Source organism: Eupeodes corollae, chromosome 1 (assembly GCF_945859685.1).
Source record: "Eupeodes corollae chromosome 1, idEupCoro1.1, whole genome shotgun sequence".
Classification (NCBI taxonomy): Eukaryota; Metazoa; Arthropoda; class Insecta; order Diptera; family Syrphidae; genus Eupeodes; species Eupeodes corollae.
The window spans coordinates 10,749,417-10,773,920 of record NC_079147.1 but is presented as its reverse complement, the minus strand read 5'-3'; the positions used below and the strand labels follow the sequence as shown (position 1 = coordinate 10,773,920).

Below are 24,504 nucleotides of genomic sequence, written 5' to 3'. Positions count from 1 at the left end.
ACTCTAGGTTTCACAATTTACCAACATGCGCAGCCACAAAACTCATATGGCTTTCACTGTTTGTTATCTCAAAGCAGACTTAATATTAGCTCCCTGATGGGTGTCCTTACGGGGCACTATCTTATAGGCAGACACGCAATACGACTTGGTGTAGCCTCAAATGACTTCTGCAGGAGCTGTATGGACGAAGAAGAAGAGGAAACAATCTCTCACCTCCTCTGCACTTGCCCTGCTCTTTCACTAAGACGCAAACTTCATCTGGGAGAATACTCTTTTGATAATCCCGGTGAACTAGCTAAAAAGGATATCAAATATCTCCTTCGCTTTATGAAAAGCTCAAAATGGTTCGACTAGTGGGAAGTAACTCTCTAGATTCATGCGGTATCACAATGGGACTTTTCTATTGGCCTAAGTGTGTGGATTATTATTATTCGCAGCCACTTTAATCTAACCTAACATATCCTTAAATACATATGTGTTGCTTTTTAAGAAATCTAACAACGAAAACCAAGACTGTAACTGAGTGATGAACGAAAGACTCTAATATTTCATAGTTAGAGATTTCAAGCGCAAGATTTGACAAACGATCAAATATTCACATTACGGAAGGCCGCATATGACAGCATCTAAAGGGACAAGCTGTATAGAGCAGTGTCTTGTTTTGCCATCCCTGCAAAACTCGACCGTTTGTGCAGGATGACCTCTCTCAAGCGATCAAAGTGTCGCTATATAAGACCATCATTATTCCCGTCGTGCTTTACAGTGAAGAAGCATGGACTATGAAAAAAGCCGATGAAAGCACCTCGAAAAAATATGGAACGACGAGCTGTACGGGCTATATAGTTAACACAGGACGTAGCGCCACCTTTAGTTAGTAAGTAAGTAAAATCAAACAGAAGTCCGTGTCATTTTTGGAAGCACGTTTTTATGTTTATTTCTTTATTTCTTTAATTCAATAACAATTCTAATCTTTTCCCGATCTATTGGTTCAACTTCTTAACTGTTAAATAGTTACGTAGGGTCTATTCAAGTTAACGTACATTTAAAATCAAAAATTAATTTGGTGACTTACACAATTTCTAAACATTCCCGTGTGCGACTTGTAGCAGGAATGGAGGGGACCTACAATTTCTATGCTAAAAGGTGAATCCCAGCGGCTTATTTGAGAAGCATTTTTTCATAACAGCGATTACTCTTAGAAAATTTGTCAATCAATAAAACCAAACTTGTAGGTGTCACTGGTAGGGATTAAATGTAGACTTCTGACATGGCAGTCTTACACACTTACCATCACTCCAAAGATTAAAACTCCTAGAAGCCTTTAAGTTAAAATAACATACAAATAAGTTTTTGGCATTCAGAGGCATTGGTACTATACTAAGCCTCTATTTAGTGTTTATAAATACGACTATAACCATTGAAATGTCTTTTTTCAAATTCATGTTCTCGGGACTTATTGTAATTGGCTTATTTCTAAGACTGTTTCAAAGTAAGTTCTTTCAATATTTTCAACATTCACAGGCAGAATAATAAGACTTGATAAAATATGATAATTGCTTTGGATAAAAGAAAAACAAAGAAAAGTTAAACTAATAAAATGAAACTATTCAAGTTCTGTTTGTATATTTCTTTTTAGCTCAGGCCTTATACCGTACTATTATAATACTCTTTTCTGTTCCTCAACTATTGTATCTTAACAAAATATTTGCTGCCTTATCCAATGTATCTTTTCATTAGTTTTAGTTTTTTTTTTCGTATTTTCAATTTTTGTATGTTTTCATTTATATTTTTTTTGTGTTTTCATTTTACAAACTTCTTACAAACTTCTACAAAATTACAATTAGGTACATTTCTCTAGACCTCACAAGTATCTTGGACAAAATCACAATTTGTTTTTAAGTTTATTTTTGTATTTATTTTTATTTATTTTGTTGTTTTTTTAGTTAAAGTAACCAAACGCTTCCTTACCGAACGTTTTCCCTGAGCCGACTATAGTAGTTGTTTTTTTTTTGTTATTTTTCTGTAAACGGTAGCAGCAAATATTGGATTGTATCAAATTCTCCATCAACATCAATATCAACATCATCATCATTATCATCATCATAATCATCATTATGATGATGTTGTGAAGAGAAGAGAGTGGATTTTTAATTTATTTGTGGGAGGAAAGTGAGACCATTTTGGGCTAAGTCAAGGTTTGAGTTTAGGTAGGATGCTTTACTCAGAGAACTCAATATTTCTGCGGGGTGAATTGCCATTGCTGGACTGGGAATCTGTTTTCTTGAGGATCGATACATGATGACCGACGGCAGCTCCTTCATTGCGAGTAGGACATCCGATGATGGAGTCCTGCTTCTGTAAGAATCCTCCTCGACGTTGGTCGGCAAATGATATAACTGAATCTTGCTTAACTAATTGATGTCTTCTTGGTTCTGATGATGAAAAGATGAAAAAAGAAGAAAAAGAAAATCCAAAAATTATTACAACTTTGTCTTTTATTCTCTTATATATTTATTTCATAAGGGATTGCCGCATTCAGTTTGTGGAATATAGGAATACCTAAGAATAGGGATGGAAATGGGTATGACTTGGTTATTCCTAGATTGCTATATGATAGTCGTAAAGAAAAACTATAAGGATATCCAATAGAATGAAATTGGCTTGGTTAAGGAGGAAAAAACAAGACGAAAACCATAAATAAATTGGTACTAACGAAAAGAAAAAATGTAATGAAGTAAGGGATTTTGTTTCAACCCGGAGAAAAAGAAGAAGTTTCATGGAATTTTATTTAGTATTTATGTTTATTTATGTTGATGTTTATATTCAACTTTATAAGCCTCAACTCGTATTCGTATATTTTTTGGTAAAGAAAGAACTTCATTGGGTTAGAAAAAATTGATTTTCAGTCAATATTTATTTGAGTTAAGTAAAATTACATAAATCATAACGTATTGATTTTGGGAAATTTATATGCAAGACAATATTTTAGCATAGATAATTTTTTTTTTGGGTATATGTTTGATTTTTATGAAAACAAATCAATTTATTATTAAGATTTATTCACAATATTGTAAAAGTTTTTTTTGGTTCAGTTATGATTTATTTTATGTGAATTTTGTAAATATCATAAATTCTTAAAGATGTTGGTTTAATGGTGTTGCCGAAATAATGAAACTTTTAAAGTTGATTCAAAACGGCAAATGGCAACCAAAGTATTTTGGGTCCAAAGCATGTTTTTGATATAATTGTAGTTTGTACCTTAAAACCCATCAAAAAGGTTAAAATTAGTTTTATAAATTTTTGCCAATGAAGCTTCAGTTTCCAATGGGTAAATATAAATACATTGCAACAAAGGTAAATTGCTCAAAGTATTTTTTTTAATTTAAGGTATGATTTCATATTGTTATTATACAAAACAGAATTGTAAATTGTTGTTTAACTTTTTAAGGAAAGCACGTTTAAAAATATAAAGTTTCCAATTTAATGTGAAAAATAAGAAGACGCATAATTTCATTTAAAAATATGTAGTGCATAGAGGCCTGAAGAAATACAATTCCTAGGTTGGAAAGAAACAAAAGAAGATAAATATGAATGACCAAAGACAGGTAATTCAAATCCATAATTCAAGTGCTTCAAGGGCTTTTTGGGCGCATTTCGGTGGTGTCTCGGAGAAACACACGTTTGTTGGCTTTTAATATTAAATCGTGAAATTATGTCACGTGGATTCGACACGAGAAAATGTGACTCATCGTTTAAAACAATACTCTGCAAAACATCGGTTCTAAAACCGAAGTAGCGTTTTATTGATGTTATGGACGGCGGGAAGTTCTTTAATTTGGATCATCAGGAACATTTGCACTTGGAGGAGCAATATTTTCGACAATGGAAAGTATTCAAGTTTTTTCACAATTGTTTTATTTGCTTGCGTTTTTGGCCGATTGTGCTCACAATAAGTATCACGTAATGCGGGAGAAGTGGCTAAGATTGAAGTAAATTTAAATAGTTTTAATCGGCTCTTCTATTGTTATGGGAAATAGCAAATATTCAATTAATATTATAGAACTTTATATGACAACTGATTTTGACAAGTGTAACGTTATAGCGCAGAATGCAGAATGACGATGGGGAATGCACGCTGGCCTATCATGGTCTGATTTCATCGATGCTTATGATGTCAAAAAAGGTTTTAGACTTCTTCAACATCGTTTTGGAAAGAATTGTGCAAAACTCAATAGTCAATATTAGATGCACAATCTTCCAAAGGTTCGCCCAATTACTTGGATGCGCTAATGATATTGCCATAATTTGAAAAACAAAGCGTGATGTCAGTGGACGATGTTGCGACGAATGCGGAGAATATAAGTTTTGTGTTCAAGACCAAGTATATGCTGTCATCAAAACAGGACTTTGAATGAACCTTTTTGGATAAAATATCAAAATGGCTACCTAGAACTTTGAGGTAGTTAAGGACTTTGTCTACCTTAACACTGCTTTAAATTCAGACAACGACACCAGCTCTGAAATCAAACAGAGAATAAATTGCAAATCGCTTCTTTTTGGATTTAGAAGGCAATTGAGTAGTAAAGTCCTCTGTTGAGCATCCAGAATCACTATCTATAGGACACTCATCATTCCAGATTTCATTTATAGCCTTGAAGCTTGGACCTTGGCAAGATGATGCTTTGGGAGAAAAATTGTCGGGTGATTTCTGGTTCTGTCTGCATAGATGGAGAGTGGACGAAAAGATACAAACGAACTGGACTGGCTGTATAGCGAAACTGATCTGGTCAAAAGAATAAAAGCCCAACGAATTAGATGGCTCGATCATGAGGAGCGAATGGTCATCAACTATCCAGTCGGAAAGGTCTTCGAAATCATTCTTGAGGGGATGTGCAGTAGAAGAAAACAGCGATTCTGGTGGAAGGGGACCTCAACGAACTTGGACATGGGTTGCAAAACTAGAGACTACTAGCTAGGAACCGAGATAAATGGAGAAGCATGTTGCGGTTGAGGCCCAGGTTCATCATGGGCTTAAGACCGACCTTAATGGAGTAAGTAAGTTAACTGACAGTAGTATTTACTTGAAACCACGAAATGAATGAACCTATACTTTGAATAGAATTTGAAAAAATATAGACTTTTAGCTATATTAAAATAAATATGTATATGGAATTGTGTAACAGTAGAAATCTTTTCGATTAATGTAGTCTTCAAGAAATCGGAAATGGAAATAGGATTATGGGCAACTCGACAGCGCCAAGTCTTCAGGGAACAAATATTGTATCGCCTTTTACTTTCCTTGTCTGTATGTACGAAATGGTGGAAATGGCTCACTTCCAAAACCTTTTTTGCACATACACTTAGTGTCACATGAATAGGAACAGGCTGCTTCCGTTTTTACCTATTAACGTGTTTCAAATCAGATAAAAGAATACTCTGATTGCTAGTTGGCTTAGTACGAGTATTGATTTAATAGAATCAAGAAGTATGGGTCAAGATAAGGGTCTAAGAAAGGAGGAAATAGTTTTAATTTGAGCTTACTAGAATCTCGACGAAAACATTCGTCTTATAGCCAGCAAAATTAGAAGAAGTTCAAATGTTGTATACAACTACCTCAAGACACAGAGAGGTTTGAAGAAAATACACAAAGGAAGTGTCAAGAAAGCCACAACATTTCAGGAAAGGCGGGCCATAGTGAGAGCCGCTTCAAATTCTAGGCTTTGCATTAGTAAAATCAAGTCAGAAGTTCGGGTAAATGGTAGTAGATTGACAGTTGCTTGGGTGATACAAAAGGCAGACCATATACGAAACCAATATTTAAGAAAAAAAACACCATTGAGTGATGCGTGCAAGAGACAAGGCCTTACTTTTGCAAGCCAAGCTTGCCATAGAGTCGTCTTTTCCAATGCAAACAAACTATTTGGACGAACCTGATGGATATAGCTAACATTTTCATGATTTTAGAAAGTAAGAAATCTAACTTGAAAAACGGCACTCCATAGGAGGTGGTGTAATGGAATGGGGAACAATGGGGGCAGTGGAACTGGATTTTTAAAGCTCTAAAATGACAGAAACCACTTAAAATCGATTCTGGAATAAGCTTTCTCTCAGTTGTCTGAAAAATTTGGTGAACAATGATTGAAATATAAATTTAATACATATCTTATCTGTTCCACATTTAGGTTTCTAAAAAAAACCTAAGGGTTTAAGAAATATCAGAAAATAAAAAACAAAAAAAGCTTGTCCCTGTTCATGTGGCACGAAGTGTACTTAACAGTTCTGTACACTGCAGTGTGTTCTACTCCAACGTCTTATCCTACATCAAACTGAAATCTAAGTTAACTATCTGCATTCTTTACTCAGATGCCACATGTGTTCCATAAACATTTAAAGAATTGTATTTATGGAAAATGAGAAGACTTATGAAAGACATCTTCGTGCTTTTTGAACCAATTTTTATAAATGGTTGGTGTTTTATATTATTTATACTCAGCTGCCGAACATAGTCTATTTTTGTTTCACATGCATAAAAGCTTAAGCTGAAATAAAAGCTGTCATCAAACTAGTTTTCGGTTAATCGAAAAAGCTATGACAAATAAAGTATTTTTGCTGTCCTTAGAAACTCAGCTTTTCGCTCCCTTCTTTGTTTCATTACATTCATATTTTATTTTTAAGTCTTTGAGGGCTTTGATTTAACATGTTTCAAGTTTTATGACAAGTCTTATAACGACAAACCGGTGAACAATAATAGAATAAAGTTTTGAATACAAAATGGGCGGAAAAAATAGAGTTAGTGACAGCATTTTACATTCTTAATGTGCGGCTGTAAGAAAGTCCTCACTTGAAAGTACTTAGGGCTATGTTATAAGGTTATTTTAACTATATCATAAATGATCCTTACAATTAAACATTGCAACTTACCTGGCCTTTGGTCGGCGAATGATATGACGGAATCTTGTTTCTGAAGCTTCTGCCTCTTAAGTTCTAATGGCGAAATATTGCTACTATCCTGATTGTTTAAACAATTCTTACGATGTTCAATATACGAATATTGTGTATCCTGCTTGCACAAAGTACCACGTCGTGAATCAATAGAAATAGTATCTTGTGTCGAAAACGAATCGTTGCGATCTTGTTGTGAAATAAATCCACGTTTTGTCTCAATATACGATATAACAGAATCTTGTTTCGTTAAGGACATCTTCGATCCATTGCTATCTTGTTTGCATAGCATTCTTCGTGATCCATCACTTGACGCACTTTCTTGTTTTATCAGCATTTGACGTGATCCATGTGAGTCCTGTTTGAGTAACATTTGCTGAGATAAATTACTATCTTGTTTGATAATTAAATTATGTCGACGCAATGCATTTTGTTCGTAAATATAAGATACGACATTCGGCTTGCGGATGGGACTGCCTGGACTCTTTTTGGAATTTTGTTGATATTGAGATGATTTACGGGTGCTGGCTGATGACGATACGAGCAGTACATTATCATAGTAGCTGGAAAAAGAAAATAATAATATAAGAACATAAGTTATAACATTTTGAGGGAGTTTTGATTTCTTGACGAAACATACCGTAAACGTCCACAGCATGAGCGTGATTTAATGATTGCAGCAAATCCACGTCGATACTTCTTATTGAAGAATGCATATAAAATCGGATTGATACAGGAGTTCGACGATCCCAACCATTGTGCTATTGGCGTAACTGTGTTCAGAATTTCTCCCTCTCGCTGTGTTATCTCGCCACCTTAGATGGAAAAAATAGTTATTGGAAATACAAATCATATTATAAAGGACTAAACGAAGAAAAGAGAATAATTAAATTAATTGTGCTTAATATAATATTGATGTTCGAAATGAGTAACATTTAACATATTTATCAAAGTTTTATGATTGTAAATTTGATCACGTCTGCTGACGGATGCTCATTGGCAGATAGTAATGTACTGTAATTCCCAGTATTTTGAAATTATGGATATATATATACTTTGCTATATAACCACCATGTGACAACGAAGAAAGATACAAAGATTCATCTTTAAATCAACTAGATTTCCAAAATCTAGTGAAATAAAATGGAAATTGACATTGAAAATTAAGGTTTCAGGGTTCTATTATTCAATCGATTTCTTAACTTCGAGTACTTTTTGAAACCACTTTAAGTGACAAATAAGCTTACAAATCAGTCAAATAATTCTGTTGAATGTCATAATTAATGCAATTTCGAAATTAAAATAAAATAATTATAAAACTTTGAGTTTTGATTTTTATTTGTGTGTTGAAAGATTATTGACAGGATTTTGTTCTACCTGAAATGTTATGGCGAAGGATTTTGGCATGCTGCTTAATCATTTTAAGGGGCCACGACCACACTGGGAGATAATTTGCTTGTTTTCTTTTTCGTATTAATTCCCTTCAATTCAAAACTAATCGTGTTGCGTTAATGGATACGACCCCCATTAAATTTTGAATTATTTATTTTTTTTTAATTCCTTGAACTTTGTTGCTAAAAGTACTACTTTCAACTGAGGACTGGAGGCAGAACATAATATGAAATTAAGGTTCGATCCCTGCTTGTGCCATCTAAAGTTTTTTTTCAAGGCTGCTGCCTCTTGCGAGGAATTGATAAATTCTCCAAGAGTAATCTTGTGCTTTATCAAATTAGTCGTTTGGATTCGGCTTAAAACTGTAGGCATCCTCCAATTTTGACAACATTTACTGGCACAAAGGAATGTTTGCGAGTTGTAAGTCACTAGACCCTAGTTCTCAACGGACTGTTACGCCACCTAAGTTAATTTCTTATGATACTTTAGAGTAGAAGTGAGATTTAAACACGAATTTTAAGAATATAAATGTTCCAAAAACACCAAAAGTGACACTTTTGAAACTAATGGCTAACACAATGAACGTTTCATATCTATTAGTGTAAAAGTTTTGAATCTCTTGAGGACTAAAGTGAAAAGAGATTCTGAAACCTGTAATTTGTGTCCGCCACACAAAAGTTTTTTTCCAACAAATTTGTTTGCCTTAATTTGTTTTTATTTAAACATTTTTCTCTCTACAATTTTTAAGTTTTGTTGACTCCTTTAATATTAAAATATTTTCTAGCATCAGATACAAACTACGAGTAAGCAGACTGATAGCGATGGTAATAATAGACTCCCGAAATTGAGTCCGAAGAAACTGTTAAAAAAAATCCAAACAAATTTAAATATCAGATTCTCTGTCATTTTATGGGTTTTTGATTATAGTACCATTTTTTGAATTCTTAGAAATGGCAATACAAATTTTTTTAGCCTCCTTTGAAAAGCACTAAGGAACATTTTTAAGCGGTGAGTAAGCACTCGTCTATTTATTAAGTGTGTTACCCTCCCCTAATTAAAAGACTGGATCCATCCTTGGCTAAAACATAGTTCAACCGTTTTTATGTGGACCACTAAAAATAACCTTTTAAACACTGAAACAGCTACAGTGCTTTAAAACTGCAATAGGTGCCCTTAAATCGACAAATGTGGAAACCCTAAGCGTCAAAGCAAGTTACCTAATTTTTAAAGGGATAGCAAATAGAAGGGCAATTAATCTCAGGAGCACAACACATCTTTTTTTTCGAAATTGTGGAAACAATTCTTTCGTCAGGCAACATGGCATCAATAATGCCCAATCTTACATCCGATATAGATAAGCCCGAGTTTCCGACATTATCCTTTCATCTTTCTTTGACAGGGTCCAGGCCTCGGCGCCATAAACGAGAACCGGGATCATGAGTGTAGTGTCCGGCACGCAATCTTCTATTATGTACCAAGCTCAAATTCCGGAATATGCATTCTGCTAAAGTGCTGAACTAGCTGCAATTTTCAAAGCTATTTTGGTAACTCCATACAAATATCATACATTCTTGGATACCTGGACACTGTGAAATTGACTCAATGACGAGGCCGCTGATCTCGCAGCGAAAAACGGTATTAGCTAACCTGTTAGCTGAAGATTCGTACGGATGAAGTGCATTACATACAAAAGTTAAGCTTTATTTCCTTTAAATAAAACTGCTACTATTTTTAAACAATTTCCTCTAGTCGAATTTAAACGACAAGAAATTAATTTAGCCGAATTTTTGAAAATCGCAAAAACTCAAATTTATAGAACACGGAAAATCACTTCATTTTAAGTTGAAAGTGAAATGTGGAACCTAGCTGAATCAATAAAGTTATAATAATAATAAAAAATATAATTGTAGCTCTTATCTCTGGTCTTAATAATAAAATACATATCAGCACATTTTGCCTTCAGTAAAAATGTCTCTGAAAATTCAAATGTAAGCAATAGATCTTCATTTGCAGACAAATTTGCTAAGTTAGCAATAATATTATATAAAATGGCTTCTTTTATATTTAAGCTCAATCTTTATTCATAAGTGTAACGTCGTATAGTCTAAAATATGAATCTGAGATCTAGGGTGCTGAAGCCTTCTTTATATTAAAGGTTTCAAAGAAAAGTTTCATGGACCGAAAAAAAATTATAGGAGTGACATGTTGTTCAATATACTCCATTTCAAATGACGGCTATGTAAAACTTGTGGCCTGATGCTTTGTTATTGCATTGACTTTAAGTGACGTAACATACCGATTTATCAAGTAACGTTTCCGTCCGGAATATAGTTACAAATATCTGATGACATATAACAACTGATATTAAAGTCCTACTTTACTCTTACTGCTACAACATTTATTTTATTTATCAATTTAGAACTTACCAAATTTAATACGAGCAAATATCACATACAGCGGTAGCCAAGAGAGAACAAACAATATAACAACAGCCACCAACATCTTGATAACTTTGACCTTTGACTTCTGTTGCATCTGTTCCATTTGACCATCATTTGAATCGCCCGGTATTGAACGTGTTGAAACTTTTATCCAAATCAAAACATAACACAATGTTATCAATGCCATCGGCAGCAAATAACATGCCACAAGTTGGGCAAGTAGAAAGTACAAATTGCCATCGGTGCCGGGTGGCCAAACCTCTTGGCACAAAAACATGTCTGGGGCCATTGGAAAGGCATCCGAAGCTGGCACCAAATCAAAAAACAAAATCCATGGAATTGTCGAACCTAATGCAATGACCCAAATACAAAATATCATAAATCGGGCACGACTTTTGGTCATTTGTTTAAGTGGCCACCAAATTGCAATAAATCTGAAAAGACAAATAAAATAGGATTTAAAATATTTATTTAAATTTTTCTTTTTGTTCATATTTTTTTTATTTTCTTCAGAGATTATAAAATTGAGTTTTGTTGTTAATTGAATCATATTTTCTTGTGTTAGATGCCAGAAAGGGTAGATTAAGCAATCATAATTTAATCCTAATGGAAAAGGATAAAAGAGCTATAAAAAGATAGACGTCAGCTTTGAATTTATTAATAAAATTAATTTGAGGGTATTTTTTTTAACGACGGAAACGTGGGTCTTTTTTTCGATTATTATTTTTGAAACTTTGTTCGTTATAGCTTAAAGAATTTAAAATTGAAAGCGATTTAAAAAAAAGTTTATTAACATCAGAGCAATTTTAGTAATAGTAATAAATGATAATGATGATGACCCAAATGCACGTTGGGAACATAAGGGACAAGATGAAGGGATTATTGTATTAAGGATAGATTTTGGATAGAGCTCTAGATAACTCTTCTTTTATTTAATTAACTTGAAGTGCAAACTACTTTGATGGAGTAAGAGGTAGAAAAATGTTGTGTATTCATATTTATAGCTGCTGTTATTGTTTTAGCTTTAATTATCAATTTTCAATCAATTGTGAACTCAAGCTATCCTTTGATAGTCTCTGTGAATCAATAATTGCAAAAATATTGTGGGGTCTCCTTTATAATAAGTAAAACAAGTAATTGGATACTAGACACTCGATGAAGTGAAACTCTCCCGGAAGATAGTAATCAATGATTTTCGGTTCCCTTCGTAGGCAAATGGAAGATTAAGAAGGAAACCGATGAAAAGTATAAAAGTCGTCTTATAGATATTTAAAAAGGAGGTAAATAATTAATTTCAAATGGTCAACGGAATGGAATTACTCGAAAGCTTTAAGAAAAGTTTAATACTACCAATTTAAGAAAATAGGAGATACCAAAAATTTATATCTCGGTTTTAAACACTATCGCGAAAACTCTATCAAAAAAATCGTTACCCGAAGCGTGCGTTCTAAGAGTTCTAAGTCACTATATGCTCTATTTCTTCATGGACTGTTGCGCCAAATAATTTAATTATTTTTTAGAAAATCTTCACAAGGATCATTCTACGAAGTTAAACCGATTGTATAAACGAAAATGACTTATTATGTGGTTTAGATTTTTCGTGAATAAGCTTCAACATTCAGGCCAGACAACACCAGAAGGAGTGTGTGCTGAGATCTTCGCTGAGTTGAACAACCTAACTCAACTGGTCAACGAGCCCACTCGAATAGCGGACTTCGTAGTCGAGCAGGAAACACTCTTGACTTGTTTCTTCCAGTTAAAGAAAGAGCTTCTAAGAGAACCGTTTGGCAATACTGGAAAGCAAACTGGGACGATATCAATAATTATTTTAGGATCTTTAACTGGTCACTATACTTCCTCGATAGTGACGTTGACGCCAAAGCTGATATGATCACAAGTTTGATTCTCCTGGGAATGAGAACTTTTATCCCGAATAGCGTTAAAAGCATCAGACCTAAGGAAAACGCATGGTTCGATGCGGGCCGTAATGAGGTTATTAGGGTGAAGAAGGTAAGTTTCCGTTATTTTAAAGCCAATCCGGAATAAGTTCAAGGAAGGCCTGCACACCCATATTCGACGGACCAAATTTTTACATGACCAAAAATTACGGCAAAAAATACTACAATGTCCCAAAGGCAGTACAAATTTTTGGTCTTCCTCTTCCTCGGTTCCTACGTTCGTTGTAAATGACACTCCATTTGTTAGATCTTTAGAGAAAGCAAATCTCTTTACTAGGCAGTTCGCCGCTAATTCAACGGTGTTATGACTTTGCCTGTACTTGAGCGAGTTAGTGATTCTATGGGGCAAATCATTTTTCGCACTTGTACTGTAGCGAGAGTCCTAAAAGATCTTAACATACATAAATACGCTGGACCGGATGGTATCCCCGATATTGTTCGGAAGAGCTGTTCTTCAACGCTGGCAAAACCTCTGCGTAAGTTTTTTAATCTGTCCTACTCCTCAAGACTCCTTCCGAGCGCATAGAAAACCGCATTTGTCCAGTCTGTTCTCAAAAAAGGTGAATATTTCTCACTCTATGATAACCGACCGATTGCACTTTCGTCCGTTCTTTCCAAAGTCAAGGAAACGCTGATTAATTATCAGCTCAAGAAATATCTCGAAGATCGAAAGCTTCTTAATGACCGACAATACCGCTTTCGTAGTCCACTGGTGATCTCATGGTTCATCTCACAACAGTGGAGCAAATCTTTTCATCGTTTTGGAGAAAGTAAGATTATTGCACAAGATATTTCGAAAGCATTTGGTAGGGTTTGGAATCAGGCTCTCTTATCGAAAATGCATGCTTTCGGTACTCATGAAACTGGATTAGTAATTACCTTTTATTGGATGGATTTAGGTCTGAAAACTACAAAATAAATTCTGGTGTGCCATAGGGCTCTGTTATTTCTCCAACACTCTTTCTAATTTTTATTAATGATCCCCTATCTGCAACTTCTAGTCCAAAACATTGTTTCGCTGACGTTAATACTTTTAGTTTTTCATATTCGATTTCAGATTCACATCCCTCTTCTTCGGATGAGGAACTGCAACAACAAAATATGATAAGCTCATTAAATTAAGACCTAAACAGCATTGTACAATGGGGAATAAAAAACCGAGTGGAGTTTAATGCTCCGAAAACCCATTGCTGCATTATATCGTTAAAGCGAGATATACCTCGAGGAGACTGAACATCTCGATATTCTCGGTATGTTTTTCACTAACCATCTTTTGTGGAACGATCACATAAGCGGTGTCGCCACAAAAGGCAGCAAAATGTTTGGGTTTTAAGCGATGCAAGAAAATTCTCTCCCGTTGAAAGCTTGAGTATAACTCCCATATATGGACTGGTTCTCCTGCAACTTACTTAAGCCTCTTGGATTTTTAGATAAGTTGGTGATATTACTAATCATAAGATCATTTAGTCGCTTGAACATCGTCGAAGAAATATTTGTTGTCTTACCCTCTCTTACCGTGTTTTTAACGGTTTATGCTCTAGAGAAATAGCCAGTTGCATTTCCAACCTTAAAAGGTTTAACTGTAATACTCGCTCCTCTAGGAATGCTCATTAATTTTGAAGTTTTGATTAGTTTTGAAGGAGTTGCTAAAAGTATACTTCTGTATAGCAGTCAAGTGCTATGTTTCCAAACGTATAACAATGTAGAAAAAAGCTACGTTAAGGAAATATTTCAACTACCATCAAATACGGCGAATTACGTTATCTTTTTAAAAACAGGACTATCTCTTCTTTTCGTTGAAACTTCAAGCTGACTATCATCAAGAAGACTGAGTCCCGTTCGGTTAAAAAGGTGGTTTTTAAAGCTATAAAAGACAATAAAGATTTTTTTAGTTTAAACGAATTAATATCGAGAATGGACGAGAAATGGAATGCTAAGTTGAGAAAGCTACCAACCAATAGGCGAATATATGCACAGTAGGCTTAACCATAATCTGGAAGATAGAAACTAATTCCGTGTTGAAAACAATGTAAGCGTAATCACGACAATGGTCAGAATTCCCAGCAAATTACTGACCATAAACTTCATACTATACAGACCAAATTTAACGTTAGAGTGCAGTATTTGCAACTTAAGGGAAAGGGTAGACATTTATATATCGTAGGGAAGTGTCCAACTCTTAGAGAACCCTGAAGAAGCTACCTTGGAAGTGATTTTTTGTCAAAAGAAGAAGTTTTTACAGGATTAAATGAGATGAACATAAACAAGAGAAAGAATAAGAGTATTAATTTGGAAAAAATCTAAATCAGTATTTAATTGATAGTCAAATTATTATTTAAAACAATTTTAAAATGTTTATGCAACTACTGAAGTCTAAGCTGTTTTCTGTAACAATATTCGAGACAGCTTCATATGTAACTGCTGCTCAAAAAACGGACTAATTACATTGAAGAACTTTATATAAAATCCCCTCTACTTGAACTATAAGGCCAAGTACTTGCAACCCAGGAATGCATTTTCTTATTTTGTGGCATACAAACTTCTCTCGTTGATACTTTACTCAATTGCATTTGATAAAAACTCAGATTTAAGGAAAAACTTTATTGACTTATTTGACACGTTTGTCGTCAGTTCTGCGGTGACCCTGAATAAATTTATTTGATAAATTGCCAAACACAAATATTTATGTCTTTCACTACATAACCACAAACGTCTAAGAAAAAAAACCACCCATAAATTAAACCGACATCCCAAAAACATCCCTAAAGTATACGACAACTGCATTTGGAAATCTCGAAATCTTGTACAACATCAAAACCCACCTAAACTGCATTATTCGAATAAAGTTTTTTTATACGAAATTTTGTTTTTTCTCCCTGTTCTTCATTTTTCCCTAGAATTTCAATATAGAATACGTTAGAAACGAACAAACATATACCGGAGCCGGAAGTGTTATCGCGAAGAGACGTGGCGGATAATAAAATTTCAATATCATCAGATTGCGAATAAGAAAAAAGAAAATATAGAAGAAGACAACAAAAAGAAAAAACACACCAATACCATAAAAAAGTGCAAATAAATTGAAGAAAATTTCCATTCAAATGAAAACCAATCAAATCTCTCTTCCACAAAGTGTCCCTGCAATAAGACCAAAAGGAAGAAGGACCTTTTTTCCTATTTCGAATTGGCACATAATGCGGTTTTGCTGCTCTGTACTTTTCCTGCGATTCTATATCACTACTGATGCTGCCATCATGATAAAGTTATGTCTTTTTTATTTATTTTTTATTCGGCGTTTTCTTCACTGCAGAGTAAAATTAAATGAAGACGCTTAAGGAGTTGGGATCTGAGCTTCATGTACACCTGAACCTTAATACAAGAACCAGAGCCAGTATCTTCGACTCCATTGAGCATTTTTTCTTCCAAGAACTAATTTCCTTTTCCCAACTGATTTTTGATCAGAAATATAATGTGCATAGATATTAAATAAGTTTTTATGGATCTTACAAACTCCTCAAATCCTTTACGAGTCCTTTTTCTTGCGAAAATTTGACATTTTCATAAATTTTATCAGCTTCAACAAAGCAGGTACGTGTGACCCAGTTTAATTAATTTATTTATGACTAGATAAATCCTGGTTTATGATAAACTCGCTATTTTCCTCACTTGCATTTTCTTATCCATTCAATACGAAGAGTGAGTAATTTCGGGAAATTTGACAAATGAGACAACTTTTCTCGGTGATTATTTTCGTAGTTTATTTTATTTTTTTCGACCACGTGCCGCCAGTTGCGCTGCTTCTTTTTTTCTTTTTTTGAAATCCTTCAGAAAAATCTGTTCACGCTCGTGTGGAAAAAATGTATACCTTCGAACCATGGAATGATCTTGGATCTATGCCATATCTTTGAATCCATAAGATTAATTCTATTTAATTAATAAGATTCATCAGAAGGTTTTGCTCAGGATAATTTGCTAACACACCCATCGAGTCAGTGCTGCGCTGTCTCACTATAGCAAAGCTTCAGTATTCTATTTTCTATATATGGTATCCTTAATAAAACAAGAATTCATTAATTATTTGGCCGCATAAAATATAAGACAAATTTCTCTAATTAACAAAGACAATTACTCAAGAGGTGTGGATGAGAAATCCAAACTGCCGCCGAGGAGCAATGAAGGATCATCTGTCTTTGTAGTTCTTTTTATAGACAATTTTCTTTCAAAGGAAAAAGGATAAACATTTGTACATTTGACTATGTGACGAATATAAGATGGAAATTAAATGATAGCGTCAATGTAAGCGGATATATGCTCTTGCTTAGTATCAGAAATTCAGCATCTATCCATTTTTCCTTCATACGCACGTTTTGATTCAGAGCTTCGTAATATTAATGACAGCAATATAGACAAAGACAAAGGTTATTGTACCTAACTGTTTTTATTCCTTTTGGTAAGAATAATAAGGATATGCTTATATAGATACATCCTTTTGCTACTTTTCTTAGACATTATAACTTGATAGATTAGGAAAGTTGGGTATAGTAAAATACGCGGAATGATTAATCTTAAATAAATCGTTTAAGTGAATTTGGTCTTGGGAGAACATCCAGTTCCGGTTTGTGATTGAAAGAGGTATAAGGCATCAATTTAGGGCCGTGGGTTCGTTAGGAGACATCGAACACGTTTTACAATTTTTGACAGTTTATTAATGAAGACAATCTTAAAACGGTGAACATCAATGAAATTTTTTACGTCGGAACTAGTAACAAAAGTGAAAAAGTGAAATGATGTAGTAAAGTAATGAAGGACGTTTGCTAAAAATATAATTTAATATTTTTTTTTGAAATGAGAATACATATATAAGTATATGGTACATATTTTTTAAGATTTTTATCAACATTTAAAATGTTTGCTATTAATTTAAAACATCATTTTGTTAAGGGCCTTACATTTTACTAAACTTCACTTTTTTTTTTAATATGTACATATAAACTTTCTATTCCAAAATGTACATCAGCTTTCGAACTACTAAAATGATATGCTCTTTTTATTAAAAAACTTGTAACGAACATAAATTTAAGGAATGCACTTGTTATTAACTTCCCATAGGAAGTAATTGTATTGGTCCGATTGGTCGAATTGAAAATTTTGACATTTCTCGACGTTTCAAGGTCCTTAGAGTCGAAATAAAAGATTTTTAGAAAGATGTCTGTGTTCGCGTGTGTATATACGTTCGTGCGTAAGTACGTCTGTACTTCCGTACGTTTGCGACATTTATTTTTTCGTCATCAATAGCTCAAGAACCTGTAGAGATATCGACTTCAAATAAATTTTGATACACAGATAATATTGCAGGAAGATTTTTACAGCAGTTTAAAAAAAGGTGAATATTTTGGTTAACCCTAAATATCTCATGGCGCTAAAGACTTAAATCAAATTTTGTATTATATACTGTAACGTGATACCAAACTAATATATTTTTGGAAAAAAGTCCAACTATAAATAAATTGGGTGGCGCAACAGTCCATTGGGAACTGGGGCCTAGTGACTTACAACTCTCAACCATCACTGCGTGCGAGTACTGTTTTCAGGGATAGAGGGGACCTATTGTTTTAAGTCGAATCCGAACGGCCAATTTGAGGAAGCACTTTTCATGACAAGAATTACTTTTGGAGAATTTGCCAACTCCTCGCAAGAGGCATTTCTTGCTGTGTTTAAAATTTATAAATATAAATTTTAATAACTTTAGATATAGTCGCATAGTTATTTCTGATTAAAGTACTAAATACAGATTTTCATTTTAAATAATTTTAAATTGTTTTTAATTTTTTGAGACTCAAATTTATTTATAACTATCGAATACGTTTTTATGCTTATTTCTTAGTATTCGACTTTTTTATCAGCATACTTTGCCATTCACAGTCCATAAATCATTTTCAATACACGAATGTTTGGTGACTGAATCATCTCAAGAAATAAAGCGGTAAATTGACCACCTCAGAAATAACTCTGCGACTATATCTAAAGTTATTAAAAATTTATATTTATAAATTTTAAACACAGCAAGAAAATTTAAAATGAAAAAGTGTAATACATTAAATATACTTTCCCAGTTAACATAAACCTATTTTAACAGAATATCATTAGAGTTTAATACTTACTTTTAATCATATTGGAAAGAAAACAAATTTAAACTAGTGTATTTAAATTTTAAAGATTGATGAATTAATCGATTAAAGTGTAATAGTAAATTAAGGGTTTCAATATTAACTGAAAGATAGGCTTTTAGTTTAACTAAAACAAAATAATAAATTGATTCTAAAAGAGATTTATATAAGTATTTCTGTAAGCGATAGCTTCAGTAACAAACCAGATACGAACTTTCCAACCACACTCACCATTTAGAATTGAGTAACTCTCTTCTGTAGAAAGAAAGCTTTTCCTAAAGTATAAACGTCGAATTTGTATTGGATATCTTGCCAGAAAGTAATGAACGTTTTTGCAAATATTACAATTATGATTTATATCAACATCACATCCCCTTGAAACTTTGACAATATAGTCCGCATTTGCCTTAAGGTTTTTTTAAAGAAGGTAGTCCAGATTCGAAAAATATTGCATAGTTAGGTGGGTTTAAAGGGACCTTAAATACACGTTTGAAGAAATATCTCTGGATAACTTCAAAGTCGTCACATAATTCGTAACTTTATTAGCATAACAGAGTGAACTTTTAATTGTTGCATCAAATTCTTTGAATTTTACAATCGCTTTGATACATTTGTTATTAAAAAAAACTTGACCAAATGCAGTTAATGGCTCATTTCGCAAGTGATGTTTTATATTTTATATGAGGTTCGATGTTTAAATTTAGTGTTATTATAAAACCTAAATATTTAAGTTTTTAACTACGTCTTTTCTCTCACCATTAAGGTTCCAAGAACGGTCATTTCTGACCTTGTGATTATCAGATCTTAAAACCATAATCTTCGACATTGCAGTATTAATTTGAAGATCCCAAGAGTTAAAATACTGGTTAAGTTTGTTAATTTGCAGTTTTAAAGTTACCGAATTATCAGTAAGAATGACAAGGTCATCCGCATATAAAAGCACCTTAATAAGCATATCACCATAATATACACCTCCTGGAACGCTGTCTACAATGTCGTTAATAAAAAGTGAAAAGAGCAATGGACTCCAAATGCAACCTTGCGGGACACCCAGTTCTTAAATTGCTGGGAAGAGGTTCTACCATCAGAACCTACCGCTGTTGTATTTGAAAGAAGTTTCTCATATATTCTTAAATATTTTGTTTAAAATCCTGCTAGTTTGAAAAGTAATAGTTTTCTATTTATAGTATTAAAGGCAGCTTTAAAATCTACAAAAAAGCATAGAGATTAGCTTTATTATCCAAAAAACGTTTAGCGATATTAGTTAGAGTACAAATATATCAGCTGTTTTTATGGTTAGCTCGAAACTCAGTCTGAAAACAACATATTTTGCTGTTTGTTTCAACTCAAGGTACAAGTCTAAGATATAGGATCTGAGTAAAATGTTTTCGTAATGAATTGAGAACAGAGATACCCCTGCAGTTTTCAGGGAGATTGGGATCTCTTTTTTTATAGATCGCTAAAATGAATGACTCTTTGAAATTCTCTGGTATTTCTTCGTTGCTGAACACTCGGTTAAGTAAGAACAATATATGTTCTAAAAATTGTGAGCTGGCATTTTTCAAAATTTCGGCTGGAATGCCATCTAAACCCGAAGCCTTAATGTTTTTCATTTTTCCTAAGGAAAAAAGTGGTTCTGGCATTGAGAACGGAGTGTCTAGTTCTTCGATACTGATTGAAAAATTATTCGATCTGTTTCGGTTATCTAAAATTCGTAAATTTTTCCAGAATTCTTTAGCATCCCTACATTGAATCGTATTAAGAGCTATTTTTTGCACATATTGTTGTTTTTTATAGAGGCATAGGTATATTATACGCCTGCAGATAAAGATATTTCAAGGATGAGTTGTTACTTTTCCTAAAGAGTTTCAACCATTTAAAAGATATTTCTCTGCTTTATCTACAGGCATCAACATACCAACTGCACTTGTAATAAATGAATCTGCTCACTAAGTAGGTGACACTTGACTTTCTTATGATTGTAATAATAGACTAAGTTGATTCATCTATTGTATTCTCAAACGATAGCGAAAGATCGATTGAATGTTGATTCAAATTTTGCCTATAAATATTATATTTTTTATCAATCCAGAGCAATTTTAAGTAACTGGTGCCTTGACTGCTAATAAAAGTAAAGTTTCCTAGATTATTACTTCTGATACTCCGTTCAAGACAAAAAACCCAAAATCCTCAATTAACTCTATTAGTAATTACCATTCGAGTAATGGTAGTAATAGTAATGGACTTAAATAACAATCTTGAAAGACGCCAGATGGGACACATACATTATCAAAAACAGCAGGCTTCTATTTTTTCGGTATAAGTCTTATTGGACCTATAGGATTTTAACCAATTTGATAGCTTAGAATGAAATTCAATCGAAAATTCTTTTGTAAAAGAACCACGGTCAAATGGCGTGAATATTATATCTCTTTGTATATGATCTTCAAAGTTAATTATGATGTAATTAGTCATCAAAGAAAAATAAGTCACTGTTGATTTACCAGACAAGAATGACATGTTGGTATTCCTATTCATAGTTTCTTAACTGAAGATATAAGCTATTATAGACAAGTTTTTCATATATTTAAGCATTGCGGAATTTTACTTATTCGTCGGTCATTTGTAATATCTTACTTTGATCTAGATTTGAATATAGGCTTAAAATCGAAACTTTGCAACAATCTTTAAATTTATCGTAAGTGTTTAAGCCAGTGAAATAGCACATTTTTGTAACGAGTGACGAAGGAATACCATCAGGACCATCAGCTAAAGCTGGCACTTTACAGATGATACTGTAACGCATAACCTCTTTTCTAGTTATTTTTATCAGTTTCAGCTTCTTAAGCCAAAATGTTATGTGAATAAATTTTTAAATGAAGCATAAGCTGGAGTTTTTCAGATAAAACTATTTAGAATAATTTGTTGTTTATTCACATGGAACAAAGCATAAGCTGGGCCTTTATAGCTTAAGGTTTTAGTTAAAGCTATGACTAGCTAGTTTCAGCTTCTTTTGGAAAAAGCTCAAGGTTTTTTCATTTACAAGAGATATTAGAGTCAAACAACAATTTTCTCAAATTCATAATATTATTTTGTGAAGTTTTAATTTTTTGTTTAAAAATATCATTCGAAGTAAAAGACTCTTCACATCAAATAATTTTTCTTTCTTTAAATTTTGTGAAAAATATCATTAAATTTTTTGAATTTCTGTATAACAGTATAATGTGTTGAATCTGTAGCATCATTTCAGATCAACCATTCCCCAGATTTGTTTGTAAAGTCTATTTTACAAATTGTCCCTTTTTAGGCGTGCTGAAATACTCCGTTTTTAACAAAAGGAATAAGTATTTTACTACTTATCATAAAACTTCCATAAGACTTCTAACTTTAACAACCAAACAAACTGAAACATTCTTTTTAAAGGCACAAAAATCTCCCTGAAGTCCTCACAACACAGAAACAATAGCTAAATCCTTCCCTGGAGAAATGTATAACTCTGCATTAAGACGCCAAGATATTATCTTCAAAAAAGTATAAACCATTTTCCTTCTGTTAAATAATAATAAAATATAAAAGAAACAATCAAGCAAAATAAAACGATAAAGATAATTTTTGTTGTTCAAGAAACAAACAAAATCATTTTAAGCCTTGAACTTTGTGTGAACTTTGACTAACTTCCAAAAAAAAGAGATAATTTATTTTTATGCTCGATGGAAAAATATAATTAAAAATTAAATGAGGATATTATTATTTCTAATCGCTGGTTATTGCGGTTATTCTTCTATTATTATAATTTATTGTTTGATGAGATGAAAAAGGGTCCTTTTTTGAGGATTTACGAGATTTAAGAATACATATTTTTGCAAGTGTTCAAGGTCAAAGTTTCTTATACAACGATGAGTTTTATTAATTTATTTAAACACTTTGCGAATTGAATAATTGATACATATATTTATTTAAATTTCGTATTCAAAATACAATTGGGAGATATATATTTAATAGTCCCACTAAAACTCAAATGAAACGAAGATACGTTTTTTAATTAGCATACATTTATCTACCATGAAAACAAAAATATTGAGAGATTATTTAAATTTGTTGTTCTTTTAAAGATGACTTACGGTAAAGTTAATTAAATAAAACAAATTGGTTGATTTGAATTATAGACGTTGATTTTTATATGCAGTCATTGGTAAACAATAACCTTGAAATAGCCATAATAAAATATCGGAAAAGTCTTATCAGCAATAAAAGGTTTAAGGATTCAACTTATTTTTCCTCTCTTTGTGATGCTATTGACGCTTTTTACATAAAAAAGGGTGTATAAATGTTGTTTATTTATCGAAACCAAATAAATTGCCTGAAGCTCCTTTTATTGTTTCTGGTTCAAGAATCCACTTGCCAAAGGAGAATTTGTATCATCAAAAACTTGGCCTTAAGTATAATAATAAATGAATAGTTATATCAAAGTCATCTAACAATAAATTATAATTTAAGATATGGCTAGTCTATCGTTGGAGACAATTCTTAAAAACAAAAAGGTTTTCAATTTAAAGCTGATGTATTCTTGTTCTAAAAATAAGTCTGAAGCTTATAAAAATCACTCCAAACTTATCAACAAATATAGACAAATGATATCCTCTCCAAAAAAGTTTGTTAACAAACAGAATTCCTTAAATGAATTTCAACTTTTCAAAACTTAGCATCCCTTAAATATAGACAGACAGTATTTATTATTTAATAAATAATATCAGATTTCTTTTGTGTAGTATTTGAAATTTGTCTCTGTTATTCAAAAATTGCAATTCCAGATATTCAGAATTCAAAAAAAGCTTCGTACACAAAATTCCATTTTAAATAATTTAAACTTTTGAACGCGTGCAAAACCGTTAAGTATAAAGATTACCCAGCATACATGGTCTTGATTGTTTATACAAATATCTTTACATATTTTCATTCTCCTGCAACTATTCTACTGTTGTCATTGTCATCTTTGAAGTTATGTGAGGAATTTTCGCTTGTCTGAATCAAGCTATAGACGATATACTATAAAGTCTTGGAACATAACAAAAATAAATTACTTTTGGCATGATACACACACACGCGTAGACTATCAAAGTCTTATATTCTTTTATAGATGTAATTAAAAACTGTGGTCATAAAGTCTTAAAAGAAATTCGTTTAAGATCCCATTTTAATTGCAATTGATGATTCTGCATATTTTTTGACGAAAAGTTAAAAGCTAGTATTTGTCTTCAGTTTGTATGATGATTATGTATACATATGTCATATAGTGAACTTTAATTTCAATGGTAAATATGATGATGAAGCAAATATGATGATGAAGCAACATTTTGTAATGAAAAACTAAGGCAATACGACTTACAACTCTTAACCTTTTTTGTTATGGTGCACAATTTTATTTAGTGGGAATAGAAGTAAACTTAAATTTTTAAGTACAGGCCCCTTGCTTGACTATAAATAAAAGATGGATAGATATTCTTTATTTTTGTATTAACAGTTACATTTGGTAAGCTACCGCACAGTTTATATACAAAGATTTGATATTTTTCTATGATATCTTTCTGCTAAAGAAGTATATCA

At 32.7% G+C, this 24,504-nt stretch overlaps 1 protein-coding gene across 1 annotated transcript in view; it reads right to left on the bottom strand.

Annotated features, from left to right (window-relative positions):
* Positions 1–812: 812 nt before the first annotated feature.
* The window catches only part of LOC129939582 (neuropeptide SIFamide receptor), a 200,252-nt gene continuing 176,560 nt past the window's right edge, over positions 813–24,504 (bottom strand). The window contains exons 3-6 of the mRNA XM_056047648.1: positions 10,761–11,209; positions 7,583–7,757; positions 6,922–7,505; positions 813–2,432 (exon numbers count right to left, since the gene is read on the bottom strand). Of these exons, the coding sequence (XP_055903623.1) occupies positions 2,218–2,432; positions 6,922–7,505; positions 7,583–7,757; positions 10,761–11,209 (1,423 nt within the window). The 3' untranslated portion in view covers positions 813–2,217. The remainder of the gene's footprint in view (positions 2,433–6,921; positions 7,506–7,582; positions 7,758–10,760; positions 11,210–24,504) is intronic.